This window comes from Monodelphis domestica, chromosome 4, assembly GCF_027887165.1.
Source record: "Monodelphis domestica isolate mMonDom1 chromosome 4, mMonDom1.pri, whole genome shotgun sequence".
NCBI classification, from domain to species: domain Eukaryota; kingdom Metazoa; phylum Chordata; class Mammalia; order Didelphimorphia; family Didelphidae; genus Monodelphis; species Monodelphis domestica.
In genome coordinates this window covers 73,770,958-73,797,594 of record NC_077230.1, presented here as the reverse complement: position 1 = coordinate 73,797,594, position 26,637 = coordinate 73,770,958, and the positions used below count along the sequence as shown (strand labels likewise).

The window sequence follows — 26,637 nt, the reverse complement described above, 5'->3', positions numbered from 1 at the left end:
GAGCGTTTCTACCGCTCAGCTCCTTGAACTACAAGAATTGGTACCAGGGCATACCAATCGAGAAATGAGCCGCTAAGGGGATCCACTGCGCAGGCGCACGGTGGAGGTGTAAAATGGGAGGAGAGCTGGGGGGGGGCGGGAATGTGGCTCCGCCCCTTCCCTCACATCACGTGCAGGAGGAGTCCCGGGTCATGTGAGCCCTCCAATGGCTGCGGGGTTCTAAACTACGGCGAGAGAGGGAAGGAAGGAAGGGGTGCGAACCCGTGTGAGGCAGGAAGGAGAAGGCGCGCGCCGGAGGGAGGGGTGCGCCGCCGCGCTCGCTCGCCTCTGTTCCCCCAACTTTCCCCTGGTTCAACTCCTGGCTGCCGGCGCGATCTGAGGTCGCGAGCCCTCGCGCCGGGATCCGTCTGCCCATCCCCCGCAGGGGCCGCTTGTGGGGTGTGAGGCGGCCGCCGTGGGGCAGGACACCCCGGTCCGCCCCGTCCCTCTGCCCCCCTCCCCCCACTCCCGCCCCGAGCTCCCGGAGCCTAGTGCGCGGCCAGCACCCCGCGCCGTCGGCCCCGGCCCCGGGATGCAGAACGTGATTAACACGGTGAAAGGGAAGGCGCTGGAAGTGGCCGAGTACCTGACCCCCGTGCTCAAGGTAACCGGCCCCGGCTCGGAGAGGGGCTAACAGGGACACCTATCCCGCCTCCCCCATCTGGGGAGCTGATGGGGGTGGGATAGGGAACGGGGATCCAATGACTCGCTGTCCCCGAGGGGACACTTGGCAGAGACGGCACAAGTACGTGTGTGATCCTAGAGTTGGTGCTGGGGACCTATCTGGATGTCGCCGAGTACCTGTCCGTGTTGGGCTGATTGTCAGCTGCTGAGGACTGTAGTCTCCAAGAAGTCAGGGCGAGGGAAATAGTCGGCTGAGATCCTGACACCGGGGCGACCCATTCTTAAAAGGGTGACCTAAGGAACAGCTGCTACAAAGTCTTCCCCTCTCCTCCTTTTTGTGCCCCCCCCCCCCCCCGTTGAGGCTCAGACTTATTTTTTGGCATTCTTGGTCTCTATATGTGTCTTGTTCTAGTATCTATATTAGTATTTCAGCATATGGGATTATATGGTCCTCAGACCGAAGAGCTGGGAGCAAATATGAGCGAGGGATACTGAGGGGCAGCTTTTGGCAGTCTGTAAGGAAAAACTTAGGGAAACTAGTTGTATCAAAAGTGGAGTGGAGTGGAGTGCCTTGGGAAGTAAAGCTCTTCAAGAAGAGCTTGGTTGATCATTAATGTCAAATGTCAGAGACTTGAAGGGGATTTCTTAGGCACCAGTCCTTACAGTGTGTCATGGTGTCAGACCTCAAAAGAAAACCCGGGCCCTGCTGTCTGCATATTGAGTTAAGAAACCACAAAATTCATACCATCTGTATTGTATTATATATTTATTTTGTTAAACATTTCCCACTTACATTTTAATATGGTTTGGGCCACATTTTGGAGTTTTGCTACCTGAATTTGACACCTGTACCATACAGCACCCAGATGGATGGCAGTGCAGTTGACTCAGAAACCAAATTAGAGCTTAAAACCATCACATCTGGAATAGTTTGGAATAAAGTTTCTTGACTTTACAAATACGATTGAACTCACAAGTTATTGGGTGATATAGGTGTGGTATCTAGGGTATAGACTACTCCTAGGATAAAAAGGGGTTAAGGAAGTTTTAGAACAAAATAGAGGAATTTAAAACTATTTTTATGCTGCAATTTTTGTGTCAGACCTTTGATTTCATTGGCATGAGGCCATGAAATTCTCTGCCAATACAGTTCAGCATTTTCTCTAAAATTTGGTCCTAGAGAATTAGAGGGAGAAAGAGGAATTGAGAGCATTATGTGACTTGCCCAGGATTACACAACTAGTAATGCCAGAAGCCCTTTTTTAAATCCACTGTGCCCCTGCTGCCTTTCACTGAAGAAATTGTTTATGAAAAGTACTTTCAATGCCCAACATTTTAATTTAATTTAATTGTTTTATTAGTATAATAAATAAACAAAAGTATAAAACAGGCTGCTCTTGGGGATTTTGCTGCTGGAGTTTGACAACCCTATTACAACACCAAGAGACAGGAAAAACATCTTCTCCTGGAAACTTTTATCATTCAATATCATTCAATATATATCCCTTTCACAGTAAGCCAATAGGAGTTGTTCAGAATACAGGTTTGGGAATGTCTAAAAATGTTTAAAATGAATATTTTTTTATTCCTTTGGGTGTCCGAGGGAGAGTTGCAATACCAGCTCTTGGAAATATCAAACAGCATTTTCTTCTAGGTTTTTTAAAGTTCCATTTATTTGTTTTATTAGTATAATAAATAAATAAACAAAAGTATAAAACTATAACCAAAGTTGAATCTTAAAAATGTTAATTTGCAGCCAACAGAGCCCCACCCCTCCCCTAAATTTCTCTTATTTCCTTATCCTTAGCTAGATAAAGTTGGCTAATATAATTAGCACCAGGTGTAATATGGTGGCTTTAGTAGGGACTGATAAATTTGTCCTCTTAAATTAATGATAGTAAACTAATACATATAGGAATCATAAAAATAGTTCTATTTTTCAAACAACAAATTTGTACATAATGAAGCTACTTCATGCTTTTGAAACTTCTGTCAGAAGCCATTAGATTTGTGTGTATCCCTACTAAAGAAATTCTGGTCATATTAGGGATTATCTGACTACCCTTTAGTCTTATTTTTGAGTAATGTATTACAATTCTTATTGTTTTTAAACATCTTCCAGAATATTTAAGACCTGGTTTGTTTGGGACAGAAAGCTATTACTGGCAAGCTGGAAAGAATAATAAGTACATAGATGTAGTTTTTAAACATCCCAAAATTAGATCACCTTGAGGGAAAAATTCATGTTGGTTGTACTTTTGATGCTCATTCACAAGTTTCTTTCAAGATTATGCTTCATTGACCTAAAACTTTTTTTAAAAATCTAGGACTTAGAATTTAAATTCTTGCTCAGTTTTGAATTTTCAAAAAATGAGAATAATACTGTTCATCTATTTCACAAGCAAATGCTGGTTTTGCATGTAATTTTAGCCATTTAAAATACAAAGATGTATAACCAAGCTCTTTTAAGGAATCTTTGCCTTGAAAGTAAAGGAACATGAGAAAATTTAGTTAAGAGTCAAATGGGAGTTAATATTATGCATATATTATTAGAAATGAAGTAAAGAACAAATAAGAAAGCTTTTTTTTTTTTTTGTGAAACACAGGAGACCTGCAGAAATAGTTGAAAATCACAAGTAAAAGTAATTTTGGATTTAAAAAGAATTCTTCATTCTTAAAAAAAAAACCCTTTAAATATTAAGTTAAAAGTTATTTAGAAAGAAAAATAAATGAGTATACAAAACATCTATTTAACTAATCAGTCCCAACTCTATTATTATTATTATTAACTAGTTGTCTAATTTTAGTGGTCTATTTGTCACAAAATCAGGGGATTTAGATGAGTGCCAAGACCCTTTCAACTCAACTTCTAGCTCCAACTCTAAATAAAATGAATAACATTTTTAATTATGCCAAAAACTTACTTTAATTGAAAGATTAATATAACATTTTAATGAATTACTGAAACTTTTAATATCAAATTAAAATCCTTTGACTTAGACTAAACAGTTGATAGTAAAGTAATAGTAAACTAGTGCAGTTTCATCAGAGAAGTTATTTCTGAGCACTTTGATGGTTTTTGAGGAAGAATGAAAGAGAAGTCCTATTTCTAAGATTTCTTCAAAATCTAATTGAGGAGAAATTGGATAGGCTTAATAGTGCTTCTGAATATCTTTATACCATTTCACTTGCTTTTGCAGTAAAGATAGTATATATGACAAAACCTTTGTAAAGATTAAATGTGTATTGAGAGCTAGAGCATATGTATAAATAGCTTTATGCTTATGTCAAAGTGAACTCTTTTCTTTTGATTCGTTTCAGGAATCAAAATTTAAGGAAACAGGTGTGATCACCCCAGAAGAGGTAAATGTTTAATTTCTTTTAGATTCATTTATAGAAGATTTGTAGCATTTAGCTTTAATTTTAATAGGTTGACGTTTTATACCATTGAAGGGTATTCCACATTGACGAGATCATAAATCCATTTGAATCATAAACCCTATTGTATTAAATTTACAGCAGGATTCCTTTCTCACAGTAAAAATTTCCTATATGTTTACCTTGCTTGAACTAAAATTAAGGGTTTTCTACCATGATTTCTGATTTTACAAAAATGTACAACTATGATGACTTAAGGAGGACTTCCTGTTAAAGGAGTTACTTCTTCCTTTTCTACTTGCCAAATGTCTATATAGTTCCTCTTTGCAAAGGAATAGATATAATGTAGAAAATCAGGTCATCCAAGCTCTTCTCAGATTAATATGGCACTGATGCTTGAAGTTTGTCATTTAGCTTTACCTGTGCAGAGCAATGTGTTTTCAGATCTCCCTTTTAGAGACTGCTCTTTTAAGTTTACATTTTAAAATTTTCTGAAAGATCCATTTGTATTTGACAAGTATAAAGTTTCTACTGTGTGCAAGCTACAATGTTAGACACTGCTTAAATGTTTTTAATTAAATATTTCTGTTTATCATACTGAATGGTTGCACCCTTCCTTTCAGTATTCACACTTAACAAATAAAGTGGAACCCCTTTAATGATAATGGACTAAGGGAATAGAAGGTAATATACATGTAACAGATTATATAGGGATATTATATTAGGCTTTTTCTCATGAAGTCATAAAGAATATGAATCTGCCTATAATATAGTCCAAAAATTTATGTAATAGTGGGTTTCTGTTATAATTTAGATTGTTTGCTCCTCATTATAGGGATAAATCCTGATTAAATTAGCAGTGTAATCCCTAGGAACCTGAAGATAAGATCATGAAGTCATAAAAGACACAGCAGGAGGGGGCTACCTGTTATATAGCTGCCCTTGTGCACCTGATGTACTTTAGTACTTCTTCCACCAGCCTAAATACCACTGCTTTCGAGCTCTTTTAATCTATTAGGGGAGCTGGTAGCAGGTTGATCAAGTCTTGGTCGATTTTCAGTCTAAATTTACCATTTACTTAATAGTGTGATTTAATTTCAGAAGGACATATCAGTTTTATTCTTTGACTCTTTTACATACCAGTGCTACCTATATATACCTTTATCAATACTCAAGTTTTATAAATAGTTGAAAAAAAATAAGGTTGTATCTGGTTTATCTTTTAAAGTGCTCTTAAAGAACTAATACATATCTTTTGGACTTTTGTTATTTAAGTGCTTCCAATTAGTCTTTTTCTCCAAAAGGGAAAAAAATGTGATGAACATCCTGATTGATGAAGAAGAAATTAGTTTGTCACAACCAGCAATTGTGTTGGATAATCTTATGAGCATGGTAGCCTTCAGCGGAAGAATTGGTTCTTTTAGAATAGTAGTACCATGCTTAACACTATCCTGATGAATTCTGATAGTGAGATATCAAGGGGAAAAGGACATGTTTTTAATTTCTTGTCTGGCATTCAAGAAAAATTAACAAAATTTTAGTTTTAGCACAATTTGCTTTCACACACACAAAACTGTATGGTAGATGTCTTTTGGATGTTGCTCTAAAGAGTCGAAAGCCTAAAAGCCATGCTAAGAAAATTGTTTGGGACAGATGCATTTCTTTTAAAAAAAAGTTCAGTTAATATCTTTTTTTACATCACCTTCATTTCCACATGTATTCTTCTTTCCACTTAGAGAATTGTCTCATATAATAAATAATAAGAGTGCAAAATAAAAGGTAGTTTAGCAAAACAAACCGACACACAGGTTAGGCCTGGAACTGGAATATAGAGAAGGTTAAAGTACCTGAAATCTTCAAGTTTACAAAGGGGATGCCATGGGCAAATGCTCGCTTATTTTGTAAGAAGAAAACTGTAGGCGGAATTGCAGCCTGTTGGTATTATCTGTTTTTTTCTTGTTCTTACCCTGACTAAAATATCTCCATCTCTTTCCATCTAATTGCATGTTATGAAGGTATTATGGTATCGGAGAAAGGGTAAAGGCATGCATTAATTATCTGTTAGTAAAAAATACTGTAATATTGATTAGAGAACTATACCTTTAAATATTTTTAGCAAAAACTTTTTTTTTTTCAAGCAAGACAGGATTAAATAGGAATTCTATCTGTTATTGAGTAGAAGCATTGTTTTTGTTGAGTCCTATGAACTGATAGTATATTAGAGAAAGGTCACCAAATAAAAGCTAAAGTTTTGGCAGTAGTATTAATGCCTTCAAGTCTTTAACTAGAATTTAATGTCTATGAGATATGAAACAAATCACAGGAAGGAAGACAGCAAAGTAGTCCTGTGTATCTGATAAATCTCAGCTCTTTTTTTGTGGTATTACCATTTCTTAGAACTTGTTTTGAGACACTTTTGGAAAGGAAACTAGGGTAATATTAACCATACATTCTAGAACGAGTTGTTCTCAACCTTTCTAATGCTGTGACCCCACAATACAGTTCCTTGTGTTGCAGTGACCCCAAACCAAAAAATTATTTTGGTGGCTACTTCAAAACTGTAATTTTGCTATAGTTATGATTCAGAATGTAAATATTTGATATGCATTATATATTCTCATTGCTACAAATTGAGAGGTTGAGAACCGCTGTTCTAGATAGACTGTTGGAATTCTGTGTCTCAATTTCACTATTAACATTTTAAGATGGTTGGGTTCTAGTCCCAATTCTACTGCTAACTAGCCATGTGATCGCTTTGTTTCTGATTCTCAGCATTTTCATTTGTAAATGAATTGGGTTGGACTAGGTAACTTATGATATGTCTTTAAGACTTTAGAGTATGAAATTATTTTACTACTATCTTTTTTTTCTTAAAATGTCATTCTTAAAAGTATTTGATGGTATATAGCCATAATGACTATCTATGGTGAATCTGCCATTTTTGGTATAACAAAAAAATTTTTATATTGTTTTGAAAACTTGGGGGCAGCTAGGTTTCTCAGTGTATTGAGAGCCAGCTTAGAAAGGGGAGGTCCTGGGTTCAAATCTGGCCTCAGATACTTTCTACCTCTGTGACCTGAGGCAAGTCACTTAATTCTCATTGCCTTCTGCCTTGGAGCTAATCCACAATATTGATTCTGAGATGGAAAGTAAGGGTTTAACTAATTTAATTTATATTAATTAATTAAAGTAAATTAATTAAAATTAAATTTTAAAAATTATGTAGGGTGTGTCTCTCAGTGCAATATGCTCTTTAGCAATAAATGATTAGGAAATAGTAGTAGTTGGGAAAATATGCATGTCCCTTGCTTAAGTTAGTTCTCACTACCAAATATATTTATTAGGATATCACACTACTCTGTTTCTCATAAAGATGGGCTCATCTCTTGACCAGACTGAAAAATTAAATATAAGACATGAAACTTAAAAAAACAAACCACTATTTTGGTTCAGAAATACTCTTGCTCTTGCATATTATACAGTTTGTGTAGTTAGTCTAGTCGAGTCAGTCTAGAAGTTCTATAGACTTCTAAAAGTAAACCTACTTAAGCCTTATTACTCCATTTCTCCTTTAAGTGTCCAACATTCAGACACTGGAATATACTGTTAAAATTGAGCATATTTGAAGTGAAAAGCATATGCCACAATGTGTGTAAACTTGATTTTTGTGTATATAGTATCTATTTTTAATCTGTATTTTTCCTACAGTCTTTCTTAATGAATTTTCAGCTATAAACAAGTATAAAATGCTAGAATACATATAACGGGCTGTGATCCTTTTTTGGAATCTTGCTTGGGAGCAGTGGAATAAATGAAAAAAATTCTTTCTGGTCAAGGAAGTTTGTGATTTAGTGAATATAAAGTAAATGTCCAAGCAGAGCCTGGATGACCAACTGTCAGATATTGTAGAGGAGATTAATGAATTTGGTAGGAGGTTGAATTAAATGAATTCTGATGTCCTGACACTCAACATCTCAACAAATGAAGCTTGTATTTTATGTTTATACATGTTTATTTGTATTGGGACTTGTGTTTGCAGCAATGGAAGAAATTCCTACTGTAGAAACTCTCCATTGATTCATGTAAACAACTCTTTTGTAACTTAGAGTCTTAGAGTTACCTAAAGGCATTAATGGGTTGACAGTGGTCATCCAGGAAATAATCTTTCAGTACTATTCTTGAACTCACATCTTTTTGATTTTAAGACTAGCTCTCTATTCATTATGCCATATTGTTTCTCATTCATATACATTAGATTGTAGCTTTATTTACTTTCATCTTCACAGATGGTGATTTTATAACTCAGTGATAGTGATCTTTAATTCAAATATTTTGTTTTATTTTCAAATTTAGTTTAAACCTTTTTAGATATTTAAACACTTGAAATTTAATAATCATCAGAGATAGGTCTGAAGACTGGTTGAACAGGTTTAGTGCCTTAATGCATTTTAAATTCATATGTTTTACTAAGGTTACCAAGGTTAATCAGATTGGTATTTTGCCACACTATATCCAATGATATTCAACCTTTCTTATTCTTTCTTTTATCTTTCCTCCAAACTTGAATAGTTTGTGGCAGCTGGAGACCATTTAGTCCATCACTGTCCAACATGGCAATGGTAAGTAAGTTTCAGTGGGGATTAACATTTAGATAAAGATTATGGTTTGAGAATTAGAGGAAGCTGAATTTGACACAGTTGCAAAATATTCAGATTTTGACATACTTACCAAGGAACTTTTAATATTGAAAGTACTTCAAAGTGTTTCTCAAAGTTAATTAATAGAGAAGGAAATGAAAATTAGTTTTTCCTTTGCTCTGAAAGCAAAAATTGTATAAATTGTTTAGATAAAAATCTTTTTCCCCCCTACCTGGATCTTCTTTGTTAATAATTCTTAGGCCTCAGCTTTTTAAAAATAATTTGTTGACCTTAGTTTGAAGATTCAAGCTAGAGACACATTTGATTGAGGTATTTCAAAAGTATAGCTTCCTCTTAAGAAATTGATAACTACATTAAAACATGTTTGCAAACATTGAAGGTTAGTGATTGTAAATTGGAGCCTTTAATAGGCTTTCTAGGCTTAAAAAGTAGTTAATAGGAAAACCTCACTAAGTCAGAGTAAAACTTCAAGAAAGACTATGAAATAATAGAATATTTAAGTGGAATAATCTTATTTCAAATGTGTATATAGTAACAAACTATAATGGCTAAAACAGTTTCTCTAGGAACCATTTTCATGAATAAAGATCATTTGTAATTAATAATTTCTATAGAAGTGTATGCTATTGAAGTATCTTTCCAAAGGTGGACAAATATACCTATGCTGCTTATATTCTAGATTTATCTAGCAAAATTTTTTTCCATTCATAGTACAGAGGTAAATTCCTGCCTGCTAGTCATGAATTTGTGGGATCTTAATTTATGTTTTGCTATATGCTATCCTCAAAGCTGAATTAATTAGGTTTAAATGAAGATTTTAGATGAGTTTCAACTGTAGTTTTAACCCCTTAGGGATAGGCAATTTCTATATTCACTTTAGTTTTGATTTCTAAACTAGAACATTTGTTAATGTCAATACTTTTAACTACATGTTCACCCTTTTCGTTGACATTTTTCCCTCCCTGAGGCACATTTCAGAACACATTTCTAATCATTTTGATGACTATTTTTATCCAATCTTTATGCATGTTTTAAACTTACAAATTTACAAATCTGATTTACTGTCTGACATTAAAATGTTTTCTTTTAATATCATGCATTTGTTACCAAGCATGCTATAATTCCTCAAATACTTTCAAAACTATTTAATATATCAAGGAAATGCATTTCTCTTAAAAACAAATTCAGTAAAACCCTTTTATTTGCATCTGAAATTCTTATATAATATGCTAACCATTGTGAAGGTAATGTTCTTTTAGATTTTCTTTATAATCAGAATTGCCTGATCAAAATTTCTAATGCCTTGGTTAGAATAAGAGTTGGTAGTCTATTTTTTTGTCCATAGGCAGAATTTATGCTTTTTAAGTACATAATGGTAAAGTTGGTTTAGTAGATTGTTTTGTTTCTGCTTTGAATTCATTCATGTCGCTGATTCCTGCATCCACATTTCTGCCTGACATCACAGAATAGCCATATGACCAGGCTTACAGTAGAGCTAAAACAAAAGGCTACTTTGTGCTATACCGCCTAGCTTTGTGTTTTGAATATGTTATTCCTAAATCATTTGTTTTCACTTCACTTGATATTGAAGCAGATGATCTAATGTAGTTGATTCTTAAGCATAATGAGATGGGACTGGGCAAAAGAGGTTAACAGGGTCCTAGTGCTGCATGATAGAGCCCAGCATGTGGAAGGGCCAAAAATGTAGATAAGCCTTAATTATGTTTATATGCTCCTGCCATCCACTTCAGCCTCATTGAGCAGTCTACCTCTAAACCTTTGCACATGTCTTTAACAGGTGTTTTTGAAATAGACCTGCTGATCAGAGGCTATATATCTTGACAAACAGAATTATATCCCATCTGGAACTCAATTGGGACTCTAGCCACTAATTTGACACTTAATTCAGAAGCAAGGCCACGGACAAAGACATTAATATATTCTAAATCTGATAGAGATGATCTTCCAAACTACACCTGGTGTGAGACTACCTTTTATGTTGCCTTTGCCTTAAAAGTTGACAAAATAAGATAAAGAACTTGAATGGGATGATAGTATGACTTTTGTTCTGAGAGCAAACGTAGTTCCATATATTCTGTCCTTTATATTACTAAGTTTATATTTAGTTGAGCTCCCCCTTATTTTTAATAAAACATTTGCTTTGTAATATGTCTTAATGCATATTTACTCATCATAAAAATAGGTATGTAGTTCTTAGTATAAGTATTGTCTCCTCCTGGAATGTTTGAGCAAATCACTTTTTATTTTCCAAATTCCTCTATGATACACATTCTGAAAAGTATTGATAATATTCAATAAGACACTGTACTAGGCAGATTTGAAAGGATTCTCTGCTTCATTTTCAAGCTTATGAACAAAATACCTTCTAATTTATTTATTTTTTTATATTTTATTTTTTGTATTTGTTACTTTTACTATTTTAAGGGCAACAGGCGAAGATTTGAAAGTCAAGGCATACCTACCAAATGGCAAACAGTTTTTGGTAACTAAAAATGGTAAGATATTTTGCATATTAGTCTAATATTATAAATCTTATGGGATTAAAAATAAATATAATTGCACAAAACATAAAAACTTATGTTTGTATTCATTGACCAAGCTAATTTTACATGTATTAATGAATATTTGCTTTCTTGCCTCTGAGAAAAGTTATGAAAACTAATGAAATTATATACTCTAAAAATAATTGTGGATTATATGAAGCCTTAGGAAGTCTTCTGAATTGATTCTCTCTTTTTTTCTTTACAAAGCCAGGTTTCATTTAATTTATTCCATGAAAAATCAGAATCTGTGTTGCATCTCACCTTTAATGAGTTTGATTTTGGCCTTAACTGAAAAGATAGTTGAATATTCATGGCATCCATTCTGAGTAAATTGCTCTTTACCCAGAGTTTAGACCCTCCAAGTGAGAGAAGATTAAGAATTGCTAACTGACATTTTTTTTAAAACGTCAGATAGCAGGATATTAATAAAATAGTACACATTAGTAGATTTAAGTGTGCTTTTATCTTGGCTTTATTATCCTTTAAATAAATTGAATGAAAAATGATTAAAAAACAGGTTTGAGATTTCATCAAGCAACCTAGCAAGTTGAAAGGCACCTCTACCACCCTGTTGACTGGCAGATGGTGCCTTGCTTTTTCTCCCTGTCCACCTACTCTTTCCCTGCATGGAATATTAGAGCCATCATTTTACAATGTCAGCTAAATGCCTCAGTGTCACCTTTATTTTCAACCCACTGCCTTCCATGTCTAGGCAGAGAGAATAATGGTAAATAAAAGTGAAGCCTGTTTGGCATTTTTCCTGGCAGTTTTGCCAGTCAAAGAGTTTTGTGAAACAGAATAAGGAATAGACTATGACTTAGATCCTTTCAATGGAGCATTTTAAATATGGTATCCATTTAAGGTATATTTATTCTTTTTTGTGTATTAAAGATTTACCAAGAACAAATACTTCTTTTTCCCTAAAGGATCAGTTGGTAAATGCATTTGTTGTTTTTCTTTAGTGCCTTGCTACAAACGGTGCAAACAAATGGAATATTCAGATGAATTGGAAGCTATAATTGAAGAAGATGATGGTGATGGGGGATGGGTAGATACATATCACAACTCAGGTAAGTAAAAAAAGTGGTAATTAGAAAATGGAACAGACTGGCATGTAGAAAATTTGAACAAACTTCATGATCTTTTATTATATATTTTAAGCAAAATTTGTTCATGAGGCTTAGTTTTACTTGCAAATTTTTATTTTTAAGCTAATAAGAATAAAAGACATAAAAATTGTACTCTAAAAATTACTGGGTTCCTTAAGTACTTGTAGTCTTAGCTGCTTGTTCCTTTTATTTTCCTTTTTTAATTTTTTAAATATCTAAGTCACCTATTCAGTGGCAACAATTCTGCAACTTATTGTATTATTTGTGTATTATTTCTGTACCTTTCCCCCTACTGCTGAGTGTAAGCTGCTTGAAGTCAGGAATCATGTCTTATTTATTTTATGTATCATCCATAGTGCCTTACAAATAGTAGACACTTGATGGATGCTTGAATGAATCTTAAAAGGGATCTTAGCTGATTGCTCTGCTTTGACCTATGCTGTTATACATTATAATATAAGTTTTTCATTTTCAAACTTTAAAAACAATAACATATTTATTCAGCTTTTTATTGTTACAAAGTTCTTTACATATATTGCCTCATTTGGTCACATAGTCAATAAGTGGTGGGCCAGGACTTGGGCCCATATCTTCTGACTACAAATCCACTGCTCTTTCCACAAGTTTGTAAATTGTTTGCTTAAAACTCTAAAAACCCATATTCCCATAGAAACAACATTATAAATGGGTAAGCTTGTTTTATCCATAATATAGCAGTTGTGGTACTAATAGTACCACACTTTTAATTATATCTAGTCATCATTTATAACATGTTTCTATGGGGAAAATGTATTTTGAGTACCAACTTGTAATATTAAGAATATATCCTCCTACTCAGGAATGGATTAGCTTTCTAAACCATTGCATAAGAGAAGTTAGCTCTTTATATTTCTAAGTCTGCATCAGATAAAAAGCACCTTTCTTCAATTATAAATCTACCTTAGAGAAGGCACCTCTTTACTTGTCTCTGAATTAGAGAAGATCTAGGTCAGTCATTCCCTTTGGGTCCAGAAATTGGGTACAAACTATAGTTTGAGGAGGTGGAGATTGAAAGGGATTACTTTCCCATATTGATTTTATATGCCATTGACAAATTAAGTTTTTTTAGTTGAACAGCACCTCTAATTCCAAAGTGCCCACCTATATTTAAAGTTTAGAACTAATGCTTTCCCACACACAGAAGTATGAGGCATTTTGTGGTCCTTTTCGCTAATCTTTCCCGAAAGTTTTGGGCTATTGTGTTTTGTAATTCTAGAGTTTTACTGTGCCTGGAGGATATAGCAAAGATATAGTATTATAAGGTGTCCTGTGGTCTGAGACTAGTTCTTTCTTTCTGTGAGAGAACTGGGTTCATGTCAAGATCATGAGTTTATTCACTTAGCCAGTTTTAGTTTATTCTATTAGCATGCAAATGTATATCATTGGTTGCTGAAAGAAGTGGAAGCAACACACTCATCACCACTCCTGGAAATACAGCTTAGTTCATGACCTAACCATTCAGGAAGTAGTAAGTTCCCCTTCACTGAAAGTCTTCAAGCAGAAACTGAGTATTATTTAGATGGTTCATGCTTTAGGTAGGGATTGAAATTGATGATTTCTTAGGTCTCTTCCAGCTCTGAGATTCTTTGATTATGGCCCCAAAGTATCATTTTTATAAGTGAAAGGCTCATACAATTTCTTGCTTAATAATGTATTCATTTGCATATAGGACGCATTTATTCTTATGGAAAATATCTTTGACCTTAAGGTTCTAAAATTGATCTTCTAATACCATGTAGTTTTTCCTACAGTTTTGAGAATGTAACCTTATATGTGAGAGTAATTTCAACCTATTCTTTCCTGCTGTTGTCAGTGGTGGTTTCACTTTTATGAAATTTTGATTGAATTGGGGTTTCTTTTTATTTAGTTTGAAGAATCACATGTTTTTTTAAGAGAATAAAAGTACCTTTTGCATAATTTCAGAGAAGTGTTTTATAATACGTATTTATGTTGTGACAAATATTCTGTTATTAATTTGAGTATATCCATTAGTTCACCCCCGCTAACAAACCCTGCTACTGGGTAGAATGTTTATTCTAGAGTAATATGAATTGTGCCATTTTCCTTTGGAGAAAATGATGTAGGCTTTAGTGCAGGAATTTAGGGGATTAATAGATTCAAGTTTTATCAAAATGGTACAGGCACTAAAGATAATTGGCAGTTGATTTTCTTTGAATGACTAAGGATTCTGGTTCCCTCCTGTGTATTTTCTTCACATTTTATCAAAGCATTGGTAGATATTTGTAATTTGGCAACTTACTACTGCCAGTTATTTGGTTCAAAAATAAATGCATTTTTAGAATATTCTTGTCAAGATAGTTAGGTCCTAGAGATTGTAGAATATCTCTACATATATTTAGAATTTCTTCTGTAGCAATAGCTCAAATTTTGCTGGGAAAATTTTTTGGAAATAAATTTGTTATACAGCAATACTTTTTAGACTTTTAATCTGTTAATAAAAGTATCCATGATAGAATAAGAAAACTCGTTGAGAAGTAACATAGTATGAAATACAAGATTATGAGTGAATGAACCTGATTTTATTAATTTTAAGATATGAAATTTTATTGGGCTTCTAGTGCCTGTATTTGTATAATAAAGCTATCTCCTTCCTAATTTTTAAGGTAGTTGCAAGGATTTCATAAGCTTTTAAAGTATTTTGGCTCCCTGAGACAAAAGAGTCTATATTCCTACCAGATTAATAAAGAATTTTAATCTAATATTAGTAATTTTGATCTATTGAATTTTATAGGTATTACAGGAGTGACAGAAGTAGTTAAGGAGATTACCCTGGAAAGCAAGGTATTAGTTTCATTTCTTATTTAATCTGAAGAGTATGTTAATTTTTTTCTCATTTTTAAATAAAAATTTTAATATCAGTTTATCTAATTTAAATGTTGGACCAATCCACTATCAAAATTAAACTTTTTTTGTAATTTTTTTCTTTGTGCAAAATAATTTTATTGTTTTCTCTTAGGTTCTTTCCCATATTTTCCTAAATCTATCTTGTTTAAGGGGGGGTTGATATTTTACATGTAAGAAGATCTCACTAGTTCATATTAATTAACAAGTTCATTCTGAATTACAGGTTATCTTAGGATAAATATAGTTTCATCTTCAAGTATTTACAATAACTAATGTGACCACCTAATAGAAATTCTTGTTGGATTTTCCTGCCTTAAAAATAAGATTGCTGCAAAATAGGGCAAATAATCAGCAGATGTATATAGATGCTTGCTGGCTCTTAAAAATCATACCTGTTAGTATTTTTCAAAGTAGTTTAAACACATTCTCCTAGCAAATCTTTTATGCAGTATTAATTTAGCAAGAATCTTCTTCCTAGACACTGAAAAAGGATTCTAGCTTAGTGATTGTCAAAAATTATCATAAATTATGGAGAAGTTTACTCCAAATCAGTGAGGTTTTACTGTCAGGTAAAAAAAATTTTTCTATTAAATTTTTGTGGCAATGATACTTAGATTAGGGAGATAATTATCCTTTGCCGAGGATTTTCCAGCCAGCCAACTCTAAATTAGATGTGTGGTTGTTATTTTAGTATTGCTTTGTTAAACCACCTAAGAACCACACTTTTAAAAAAATTACACAGTCCTAATCCTTTGTGTATATATGCATGTGTATATACACACATACATATATATGTATGTATGCACATATATTTTATAATTGTTAATTTTCTTATATTCTGACATGAGTAGAAATACTTGATAAAAAGAACATTTGAATTAATAATAGGCAAAAAGTTATAGCTCATTCACATACATTTAACAATAGACCTTTTCTTTATTTTGGAGTAATGTTGATCTTCCATTAGTTCTTTAGTATGTGCGGGATTTAATAGATCATTTGTTAAAATTTATTTTTAAGTTTCTGCATGACAGAACTTTAGCTGTCCCTTAGGATAAAGCTTTGTGCTGACTGATAAGTAACTCTTGGAAGTTAACACACTTTTTTTTTTGAGTGGTGATGAAGTAAGTTAAAAGCTTTACACTAATGACTTTGCATCTTCAGAAACAGTTTCTGCTTATTCTGATAATCTTTCCTCTCTTATTCTATCTCTATTTTGCACTGGGCAAATGACTTCTGTTATTCTGATTATTGCAAGCAAATACATTTTGCAAGCATGAGTGAATTATAGTTATGGATAGATATTTCCATTTTCTTTGCTATTTTGCTTTCATCCAGGTTTATATTTATGCACTGTTCCCAGCATATGGGATAAAACATGTCTTTGTTGTAATCATGTGCCAGATGTTTCCTCATTTGCAGTGATTCTGTTCAGATTCACTTTTGTTTGAGTTATGTGGTCATTAAAAGATGACATGATAGCATTATTTTTAAGATAAGTCAGATAGGTAAAGTGATAATCTAGATGAAAGTAGTTTAGAATTTATCATGTTTATCATATTCAGTTCAGGATTACTGACTATAAGTCATGTAAAAACCACATATTGTAAACAGCATTTTTGCTTGTCTAGCATTAATTAGGGAAGATTTAAGTCAATGGCTTTAAACATCTAAAGTATTACAATTAAGCATAATTTTTGCCTTAGCAATAAATAGAATACTGTTGGAAAATTTTAGCAGGTAAGTACATTTTTTAGTACTTGTAAAAATATGTTTATTTTACTCTGAGATAAACCATGTCAAAGATGTAGTTTAACTTAATTTTTTTCTCACTAGGGACTGAAGTAGCTGAAATTAGCTGAAAACATTTTCTGTTTGTTTTTTTTTTTGACAACTTTCCTGTTTTTATAAATGATTTTTTACATGGTTCTCTAATTGTCTTTAAATGTGATTTTCAAAGGATAGTGTAAAACTTCGAGACTGCTCAGCTTTATGTGAGGAGGAAGAAGAAGAAGATGAGGGAGAAGCTGCAGATATGGAAGGTATTTTTCCTTTCCCTTTGATTGAATTATTATAGAATACTAATTTTAAAGTGATGTATGTGTTAGATGTTGCTTAGCCCCTATCAAAATAAAATTCTTGAAATATAATTAGTACAGAAGATGAAGCAGTGAGGACTTGATGTAGTTTACTTCATGCAATATTTGACACTAGAATTGTTCATACGGCAAAGGGCATTTTCAGGTTAATGTTGACTCTACTACAGACAGTTCCTAAACCTTTGAATGCTGAAAATTCCAATTTAGATTGAAATTCCAATTTAAGGAATTTTATTGTCAGGCTCAGTAAAATTCTCAGTAAGGTAAATTTAAGATAGTTGTGCTTATTTTGAATTCTTTATCTAAAAAAGTTGGTGGGGGGGAAAACTAGGTGGCTCAGTGGATTGAGAGCCACGCCCAGAAACGGGAGGTCCTGGGTTCAAATGTGACCTCAGGCACTTCCTAGCTGTGTGACCCTGGGCAAGTCACTTAACCCCCATTGCCTAGCCCCTAACCACTCTTCTGCCTTGGAATCAATATTAATTCTAAGATGGAAGGTAAGGGTTTCCAAGACAGAAGGTAAGTGTTAAAAAAAAAAGTTGTCACCTATATAAGACTGTACTTAAATAAAAAAATGGAATTTTTTATTATTGAAATATACTAATGTGAGATTTATTATGGTTGGACTGAATATTTAATTGGTGTTTGCCAAGGATTTAATTACTAAATTCCAAAATGAATTACTCAATTAAATGAAATTTATGGTAGTTTATTTTACAATAGAGGAAGATATTAAGGAAGAGAGAAAAGGGGAGAGAGAGAAAGCTCTGGCTTCCTCTGAACCAGTTAGAAATTCTAAGGCATCAGTCAGGGGACAGGAGTCTCAATGGGCCTTTCTCGGAGGTTCACACCTCCAGAAAGGGCAAGGAACTAAGTCAGCCTTTACACTCACCAAGGTGACCGTCTAAAAGGAAAGCAGTCTGAGGTCTCCTTCATGAGCTCCTCCAAGGGTCCAGTTCCACAGTCAAGTGTCTTCACTCCAAGTCTGAGTGTCTGTCTTCCAGTCCAACTCCAAGTGACTGATGAAGATCTTCACTCCAAGTCTGAGTAACTGATTGATGAGCCTTGTGTGTCTCTGTTTCCACTATTTAAAGACCTTTTTCTCTTGTGTCACCTTCCCTAATATTTATGTCCACCAATCACAGCAGATGCTCCTCTCTAGGACTACCCATTCTTTCACACCTGGGTCACAGACCTCCCACTCTATACATGAAATGGGTGTTCACACCTTTTTGTAGTTAGTTCATACCTTTTTGTGGTTAAAGTGAGTAGATCTACTTTAAATACTGGGTTTACACTTTGGGGATTAAAATCTAAATCCAGTCTTCACACTAATGATGTTCTGGTTACATTAAAAAAATTATTTTCCAACATATATAGTATGACATCCAGAATACTTTTTCATCAATTTTAGAAATATTTTTCGGCTTGTAAAATACATTGTATTGACCCACACATGTCTGATTCTTAAGACAATGTCTCTGTGGAGATGGGACACCCAAACCAAAAAATAATTACACAAAATTATTCTCATAAAACATATTTGTTGTGATTTTTAAAACATATCTACAGAAATGTGCTTTCATTTTTTCATTACTATTTTTACCTTTACCTATTACTGTCATTATTATTGTTTCATTTAGAAGTACAACGATAAGCAGCAATTAGGTGTTTTCTAAGCAGTTTTGTTTGTGGATATTGGAGAAGAGGTTTGTGGATGTTTATGGACAATTGTAACTTTGCATAAGTGAAATTTTCTGCAGTCTTTTTTTGTGAAGTGATTTTTACATAATGCGAATTTGTCTGCAGTCTTAGGGAAGAGAGGGAAAAAGGAAAGGGCTACATATCTTTGGAGGAAGGTGGCCAACACAAGGTTCAAGGAAAGATGGGGACTGGGGACAGAGAAGCAAGAATAGAAGGAACATGCAGGGGTAGGGACAGTGATGAAAAACAGGTATTGGGGTTCGACAGGTAGGTCAGGTGGGTAAGTGGACAGAACAGGTAAAGATCTCTCCCAGCACTGGAGGTCTCAAGCCAAAGTTCCCTGGATATTCATCCATTGTAGTGGTATTCTCTCCCTGTGGCTGTTCTGCTTTCACTTGGAGCATTTTTTTTTTCTATTGGGAGGAGTGGTAAGGAGACACAGAATGCCAAACTGTGGCAGGAGCTGAGAGACAGAGCATATTATTATGCTATACATATTATTACTATGATATGAAGTGAGCCTACGTGGTTTATTTATTTTTTGGGTGAGTATTTCTTTCAGAATTCTTTATGTAAAGTCAAATTTGTGTAAATTCTATGTAAAGTGAGAACTGCATACACACACACACACACACACACACACAAGTCATGCAATAAATTAATTGTTGCTATCTCTATAGAAGTAACAAATTATACTTTTCTTCCTTATGGGTGTGTATGCTTGTTTTCAGGATCACATGATTAAAAACTCAAGCTTTTTAGTGAGAAACCTTGCATAATCTGGTTGTTTCCTAGCTTACAAATAAGACTGAAAAAGTCTTCCTGTTTCATGATTCTGGAACATTCACATTATATCTAAGTGTAATAACCAGTGGGAAGAGTGTATTTTCAGCTTTTTCATGCCATTTCTTAGTTATCATTTATATCAGGCTAAAAGGGTCTAAATGTTTTCCTCTTTCTTTTACCAAGTGGATAAAACTTGTAAAAGAGTACCATATTATTAATCCATCATTTTTCTGTTTAGTTACATCATTGTTTTGAAGATCTATGATTATATTGGAGTGGTACTTTCCTCCACTCATCCAGATAGCAGTAGTTTGTGAGTTGTTGGGCTCTCAAAAAAATCAGTTCATAGCCAGTGTTCTGGTGATGAATCTCCCAGGCAAGCTAGTCATCATTACAGAACAAAACATTCCACTCAGAGGTTCTATGCTTAAGCTTTGCTAGCTAAGTAGAAGGAACCTCAGCTTGTGCTTTACATACACCTTTTAAGAGCCCAACTTAAATTCACATTACAGTGAGGCATTGGAGTAGATCTTCAAGAGATGATTTTCTTAACTGTCTTTTAAAACATGTTTTAGACACACTGAAATGATAATGTATTTTTATACTTTGAAAATTTTTAATCCTTATTTTTATTCATTTTTTTTTTCTTTTCCTAACAGAATATGAAGAGAGTGGACTCTTGGAAACAGATGAGGTTTGTAAATGAACTTCTTTATTAGTATTTCCATCAATAGGTTAATTCATCTTCCAAAAAAATTTTCATAAATGTACATTCTTATAACCTTTAAAATTTCTAATGAGTATTTTTAATTTTGACTTTGTTATTTTTCTTTGGGAAAATGAGCTAAACTATAAAAGAAAAGGAGTAGGAGAAACAATTTGTAGGACTTGTTATAAATAATGGCCAATAGAATATTTTAAGGTTTTCAAAGCACTACACGTTTTGTCTTCTTTATTAACAATTTTTTTTTTGGCATTATACCTCAGGCAACTCTGGACACAAGGAAAATAGTAGAAGCTAACAAAGTTAAAAATGATGCTGGAGGTGAAGATGCTATTTTACAAACCAGAACTTATGATCTTTATATCACATATGACAAATATTATCAGACTCCAAGACTCTGGTTATTTGGCTATGATGAGGTAAAACTATAAGAAAATATTCTTTGATGAAAGTAATTTATCTTGATTTTTTTAAGTTCTCTAGTTTTTAGGATTACAAGAATTTGTTTTGGTAACCTAATACTTTTGAACTCAGATTCACGTTTTGAAGGAATTGTAAATTCAGCTATGTAGATTATGTTAATGTTTTAAAAATATATAGATCACTATTTTATTACCATTGGGCACCTTGGTTCTACCTAATGTCAAACATTTGAACTTTTATCTCCAGAATTTGAAAGAATCAAAGTTAGGTTTTTTCCCCCTAGATTTGGTGTTAAAAATAAAAGTAGAGGAATCTCTTAATAATGCATAACTTTATAGCATCTTGTAATTGTAAGAGTATCTTCCTTATGACATCTGTTTAAGGTAGTGCAAGTTTTATCACTCCTGGATTTACAAATGAGGAGACTGCAGCCCTAAGTTTAGGAAACTTGCCTACATCCCTCTGAGGCCTCTCACTCTCCTATAGTACCTTTCCATAAGATCATATGGTTGTGTTTTTTTGCTTAAGGTTTCTTTAAAATATGTGTAACTTATCAAATTGAAAGAAAACACAACATAAAGACAAAGGGATAGCAAGAAGAAAGTGATGGGTCAAAGTAAATTAGAGGTAAGAAATTATGTTTTATCAATGTGCCACCTGTATCTTTGAGGTATTAAGTTCCACAAAGGTAGCCTTTGTGGCCATTTTCCTTGCAGGCATCTTCTTTGACCCTCGGTGAATCAGTTTCCCAAAAGCAGATTCTAAAGATTTAAGGAGAGGAAAGGAAAAATCACAGAGTATTAGGGGAAGTTTTAGGCTTTTCATAGAGAGATATCAGTCCTTTAATTAAAAGATACTAAGCCATTTCAAAACATACTCTGGGCCTTCAGCAACGGCAACCTTTAACAGTAGAACATATGTATGAAGACATCAGTCAAGATCATGTGAAGAAAACAGTGACCATCGAAAATCATCCTCATCTTCCACCACCTCCCATGTGTTCAGTTCACCCATGCAGGTATGTTTGATTTCTACAAGTCTTATGATGCAGATGAATGTCTTGGGAACCGTTTTTTTTTTTAACTCTTACCTTCCATCTTAGAATCAATACTGGATATTAATTCTAAGGCAGAAGAGTGATAAGGGCTAGGCAATGGGGGTTAAGTGACTTGCCCAGGGTCACACAGCTAGGAAGTGTCTGAGGCCGGATTTGAACCCAAGACCCTCCTGTCTCTGGGTCCGACTCTCAATCCACTGAGCCACACAGCTTCCCCCTTGAGAACTTTTTTATTCCATAGATATGGAAACCTAGACTTGTTAGACAAATGAGATTTCATTTCTTCTTTCTCAAAAATGACATTTTGTTTGATCTGTTAAACTTAGGGAAAATAAAAACAAAGCAATTCTTTCATGCTCATGTATTAATATTAGTCAGTTATCTTTACACATTTTAGGACAGTTAGGTGTTATAATGTATAGTATATCTGGACCTGGAGTCAGAAACACTTACATTCAAATCCTGATTCAAACTGTATAACCTTGTGTAATCACTTAGTCCTGTTTGCCTCAGTTTCCTCATCTGCAAAATGAACTGGAGAAGGAAATGGCAAAACATCCCAGTATCTTTGCCACCAAAACCTCAAATGGGATCATAAAAAGTTGGACACAATTGAAACAATTGAACAACATGTACGCATTTGTTCTGCCTTTTCTTGGTTCACGTATGTATGTATTCTAGCTCACAAGTATGTCACTAGGCTCTTGAATTATGGGCCTCATTTTTGTGACTAAAGAATCCAAAAGAATTAGAAATTGTACAACTTTTTAGCAGATTATTTTGAAAGAGTCAAGATCATTTCAGTATGGACATATAAAAGAGAATATGTAGTTTTCATATTTTTATCAGTCATTTGTTAAATTGGCATACATGAAGGGAATAAGCTGATGTGAAACTGAACTGTGCTACTCAGACCTCTTGCCTCTTTGGAGGCCAAAGCCTCCTAGTTAATAATTCCTTAGCACTTGAGGTGCAGAAGTTTAATATAGTTGTAAATTTAAATCAACTTGGACACGAGTGGAAAATATTGCTTTTTATGTATTTTGCATATATTTAAATCCTTTCATTACTAAATTAGGGTGTAGAAAGGTAAAGTGTCAGAGGCACTTCTGGTTTGTTTTTGTTTTACATCTTTAGATTTAGAATTTAGATTTAGGTTTAGAATATTATAGAACAACTGTTTTAATTTACTTCAAATCTGGATAAATGAGGGGGAAAGCAATGCTCTAAATAATTAAAATTAAATCATTTAAGTAAACTATTTTAATACTTAAAATATTTTAATTAAAATAATACATATTGAACTAATTTGTGCTTTATAACAGAAGGATACAGAAGTAAGAACAAGGTATAAAGTAGGAAAACAAATGCTAGGTTGATTTAAGTGTATCTGTTGCAAAATTTACAGTATTGAATGTTTCTAACTTTTGTTTTGATGAGTTGTTCTTATTATCAGGCTTTCTTAGGACAGGTTTAGAACTCTGGTCTCTTTCTCTGCATCAGACTTTGCTATCAGTAAGAATATTCACTTGTGCTCACTACCGTCCTGTACCCAAACCACCCTTACTTTGAGTGCTACCTAGCCTTCCTGTTGACTGCCAGTTACTGGAGAGAAAATTCTTGCAGATAACTGAGGATCTATCTCTTCTTGACTAACTCTGCTTCCTCCTTTTTGTTCACTAAGTTTTACTTCTTAAAGAAATAGTACCTTTCCCCATACATACCAGAAAATATGAGAGGATGAGGAGGGTACATTTCTATATATACATATACATATACTTACATATATATATATAAACATATTGGCACATACCTGCTTATTTGTCTATATGCATATAACTTTTTGCATATTAATGTATTTTATTGAGTTCAAAATCTAGTAGAAATGTGAAGCCCTGTACAGAATGGTTTTTGGTTTCACTGGGCTTCACCAATCCAGCATGGGTTCTCTTCATTTATTAATGGCATATAATGTTAAAAATCTTTTATCAGAAACTTATTATTGTTTCCATATAATTGTTCTATGCAAACAATCTTCAAAAAATGAAATAACCAAAGAAGCATATTTCTGATTTCTTAATTACTTCTAATAGAAAATTATCATTAACTGCTTTCAATGATTCCTTTGTCTTCCTTTAAAAAAAGGACACATTGTAGAGGTTCAAGTAAATCATAGTTGTAATAGAATAGAATTCTTTAATTTTTTCAGAAGACTTTCTTGTGGCATGTTTTTCCATTTCTTTTCACCTATTACTTTTGTATCCAAAAAAGTTGTAACAATGCTGCTAGATCTTTGTGAACAATAGGAGAAGGGTACCAAATTGGTAATTTTCAAATATTACTTACTTAGAACTCTCTTTGGGCCCAAACTATCAAAAAGTTAGTTTTCTAAGAGATCTCATGATTTGAGGTTTGTGAGAATGTCCTTTTAGCCGCCCATCAATCAGTAAACATTTATTAAAGACCAATGTTCTATGTTCAGTGTTCTAGACATTGTGCTAAAGTGCTTTTAGTTTCTCCTGTAGATTTTGCCTCTCATTGCCATCACTAGTTGGCATTAGGGCTCTGCCGTGAATACGAGAACAGACATAAATCTTTACCACAAAAATAAAATTAATTTTTAATAAAAAGAATTGTACAGCATTATGTAAAAGAGAGAACAAAAAAAACCTCATTAAAACAGGAGTTCAAAAAGTCTACCCAGGCACTTGTTTTTGATCAGTGTCCTTTGACCCTGTCTTGACCTCAGATTATTTTTGTCTTTTAGACAGTCAGATTCAGTTTTTCAATGAGAATGCCTATTTTAAGGACCCTGGTGTTTCAACGGCTCTCTTGAATATCAGTCTTGCCTGATGAACTATTTTCTTCTGAAGCCTACTTTCTTTTGGAGTATTTGACCCCTCTGATTCCTCTCTACCTTTTTATAATGGAAATATGTGATATCTTTAACTATTTTGGTTAACTTTTCTCTTTCAAAGGAAACTGGGTGAATGACTTGACCAGCATGTTAAACAAAAAAGTAACCACAAAACTATAAGTCTAATAGATTTCTTCCTTGTGCCATTGACTAAATATCATTTTTCATTTTGGTATGATTACCCTCTGCTATTTTTTTACTTTTCAGACATGCTGAAGTGATGAAAAAAATCATTGAGACAGTTGCAGAAGGTGGAGGAGAACTTGGTGTTCATATGTATCCTTAGCAAATAAGAAGCATTTCGTTTCTGACCTGTAGTTTTTAATGGAATTTTAATTTCCTCTATTATAGTGAGAGGTCTCATAATTTACTTATAATTTACTGCCATGTTATCTTAGCTTAGATTATGGTGCCAGCCTTTCCTATATCTATATCTAATCTATATCTAGTAAGACTTATTTGGTTTGGATTTTTTTTTTTTACTCTGTTGGAGAAGTCTCAATAAAGCCATCCATGTTGCCATGGAAATTTGGGCAGAAAACATCCTGAACCTGGCTCCTAAAATAGATCTCCAGGAAAACTTTGAACTGATGCTTACCACATCGCGGCGTTTTAGATAGAACTAGTCATACCAGAGAGAGCAAGTTTTACATAGTTTGAATTTGCATGTTGGCTGCTAGATTTAGTTGAAGCTATTCAGTTTATGAATCTTGTATATGAATAATCTTTTCACATTGCTTCAGTGCTTTTTATGTCTGCCAGCATGGCTTATTTTCTAATCCTCATTCTCCTTTTTTGTGATGTTTCCATCTCAAATTTTAAGTCTGTTTTATAGATTTTGATAAGTTGGGTGACCATCTTCTTCCTTTTTTTTGTGAAAGGAATGATTTCCCCTTGTTCTTGCTTCAGCTTAAAAAAATAGAAACTGTGACCTTTACTAGTTCTTTTCAAAGCTCAAAGGTACTGAATGGAATCTGATGGTCACAGACATTTTAAAGCTAAACCACTCAGTTTGAGATAGATATGGAAATAACATGTGACTATATTATATTAGTATGCCTCATCTGTAGGCAATTTGACATTTATCAAAATATTTACCTTTTAATATCATCTGATGATATTATTACAGTTATGATATGTTACTGTTCATTAAATTCAGTAGTATTGTTGCCTTAAAAACATGGAACCTATTTGCAGATCTTATTTTCCTTAGCTAAAGTCCTTTAGGTATCTTCTCATTTTCCTGAAATTTGTACAAGCTGTCATTCCAACAATAGAATATGACTACACAAGACACTTCACAATGTAATGAAGAGATAATAAATTCTATGCTAATTATTGATTCTAATTTTAAAAGAATTAACCCATAGATGTGACCATACTCACCAATGAATACAATTCTGTAATAAAGGGACTTATGTTTATTCATTAAACAAAAGACGTTCCATTACCAGCCTTGTTTAATAAAAACCTGTGTGCAAAGAAACTTAGTTTGCTTGTTTTATAAAATATTTCACTTTATGCCAGCATTCTTTTGATGCAGTAGTATCATTTTCATACTCAAATTTATAAAGAACAGCTTATATGTTATATATTATATCACTTCTACTACTGTTATCTGATTTATAAACTTTACAATTAATTCACTTAT

The 26,637-nt window shown here is 33.6% G+C and overlaps 1 protein-coding gene across 1 annotated transcript; it reads left to right on the top strand.

Moving 5' to 3' along the window:
• Positions 1–82: 82 nt before the first annotated feature.
• On the top strand, positions 83–26,472 carry ATG3 (autophagy related 3). The gene is made up of 12 exons (XM_001362586.4): positions 83–643; positions 3,985–4,026; positions 8,611–8,660; positions 11,145–11,215; positions 12,226–12,333; positions 15,164–15,213; positions 17,237–17,318; positions 20,525–20,559; positions 20,853–21,008; positions 21,903–22,030; positions 25,194–25,262; positions 26,214–26,472. The coding sequence occupies exons 1-12, from the start codon at positions 572–574 to the stop codon at positions 26,293–26,295; spliced, it is 945 nt and encodes a 314-aa protein (XP_001362623.1). The 5' UTR covers positions 83–571; the 3' UTR covers positions 26,296–26,472.
• Positions 26,473–26,637: the final 165 nt, after the last annotated feature.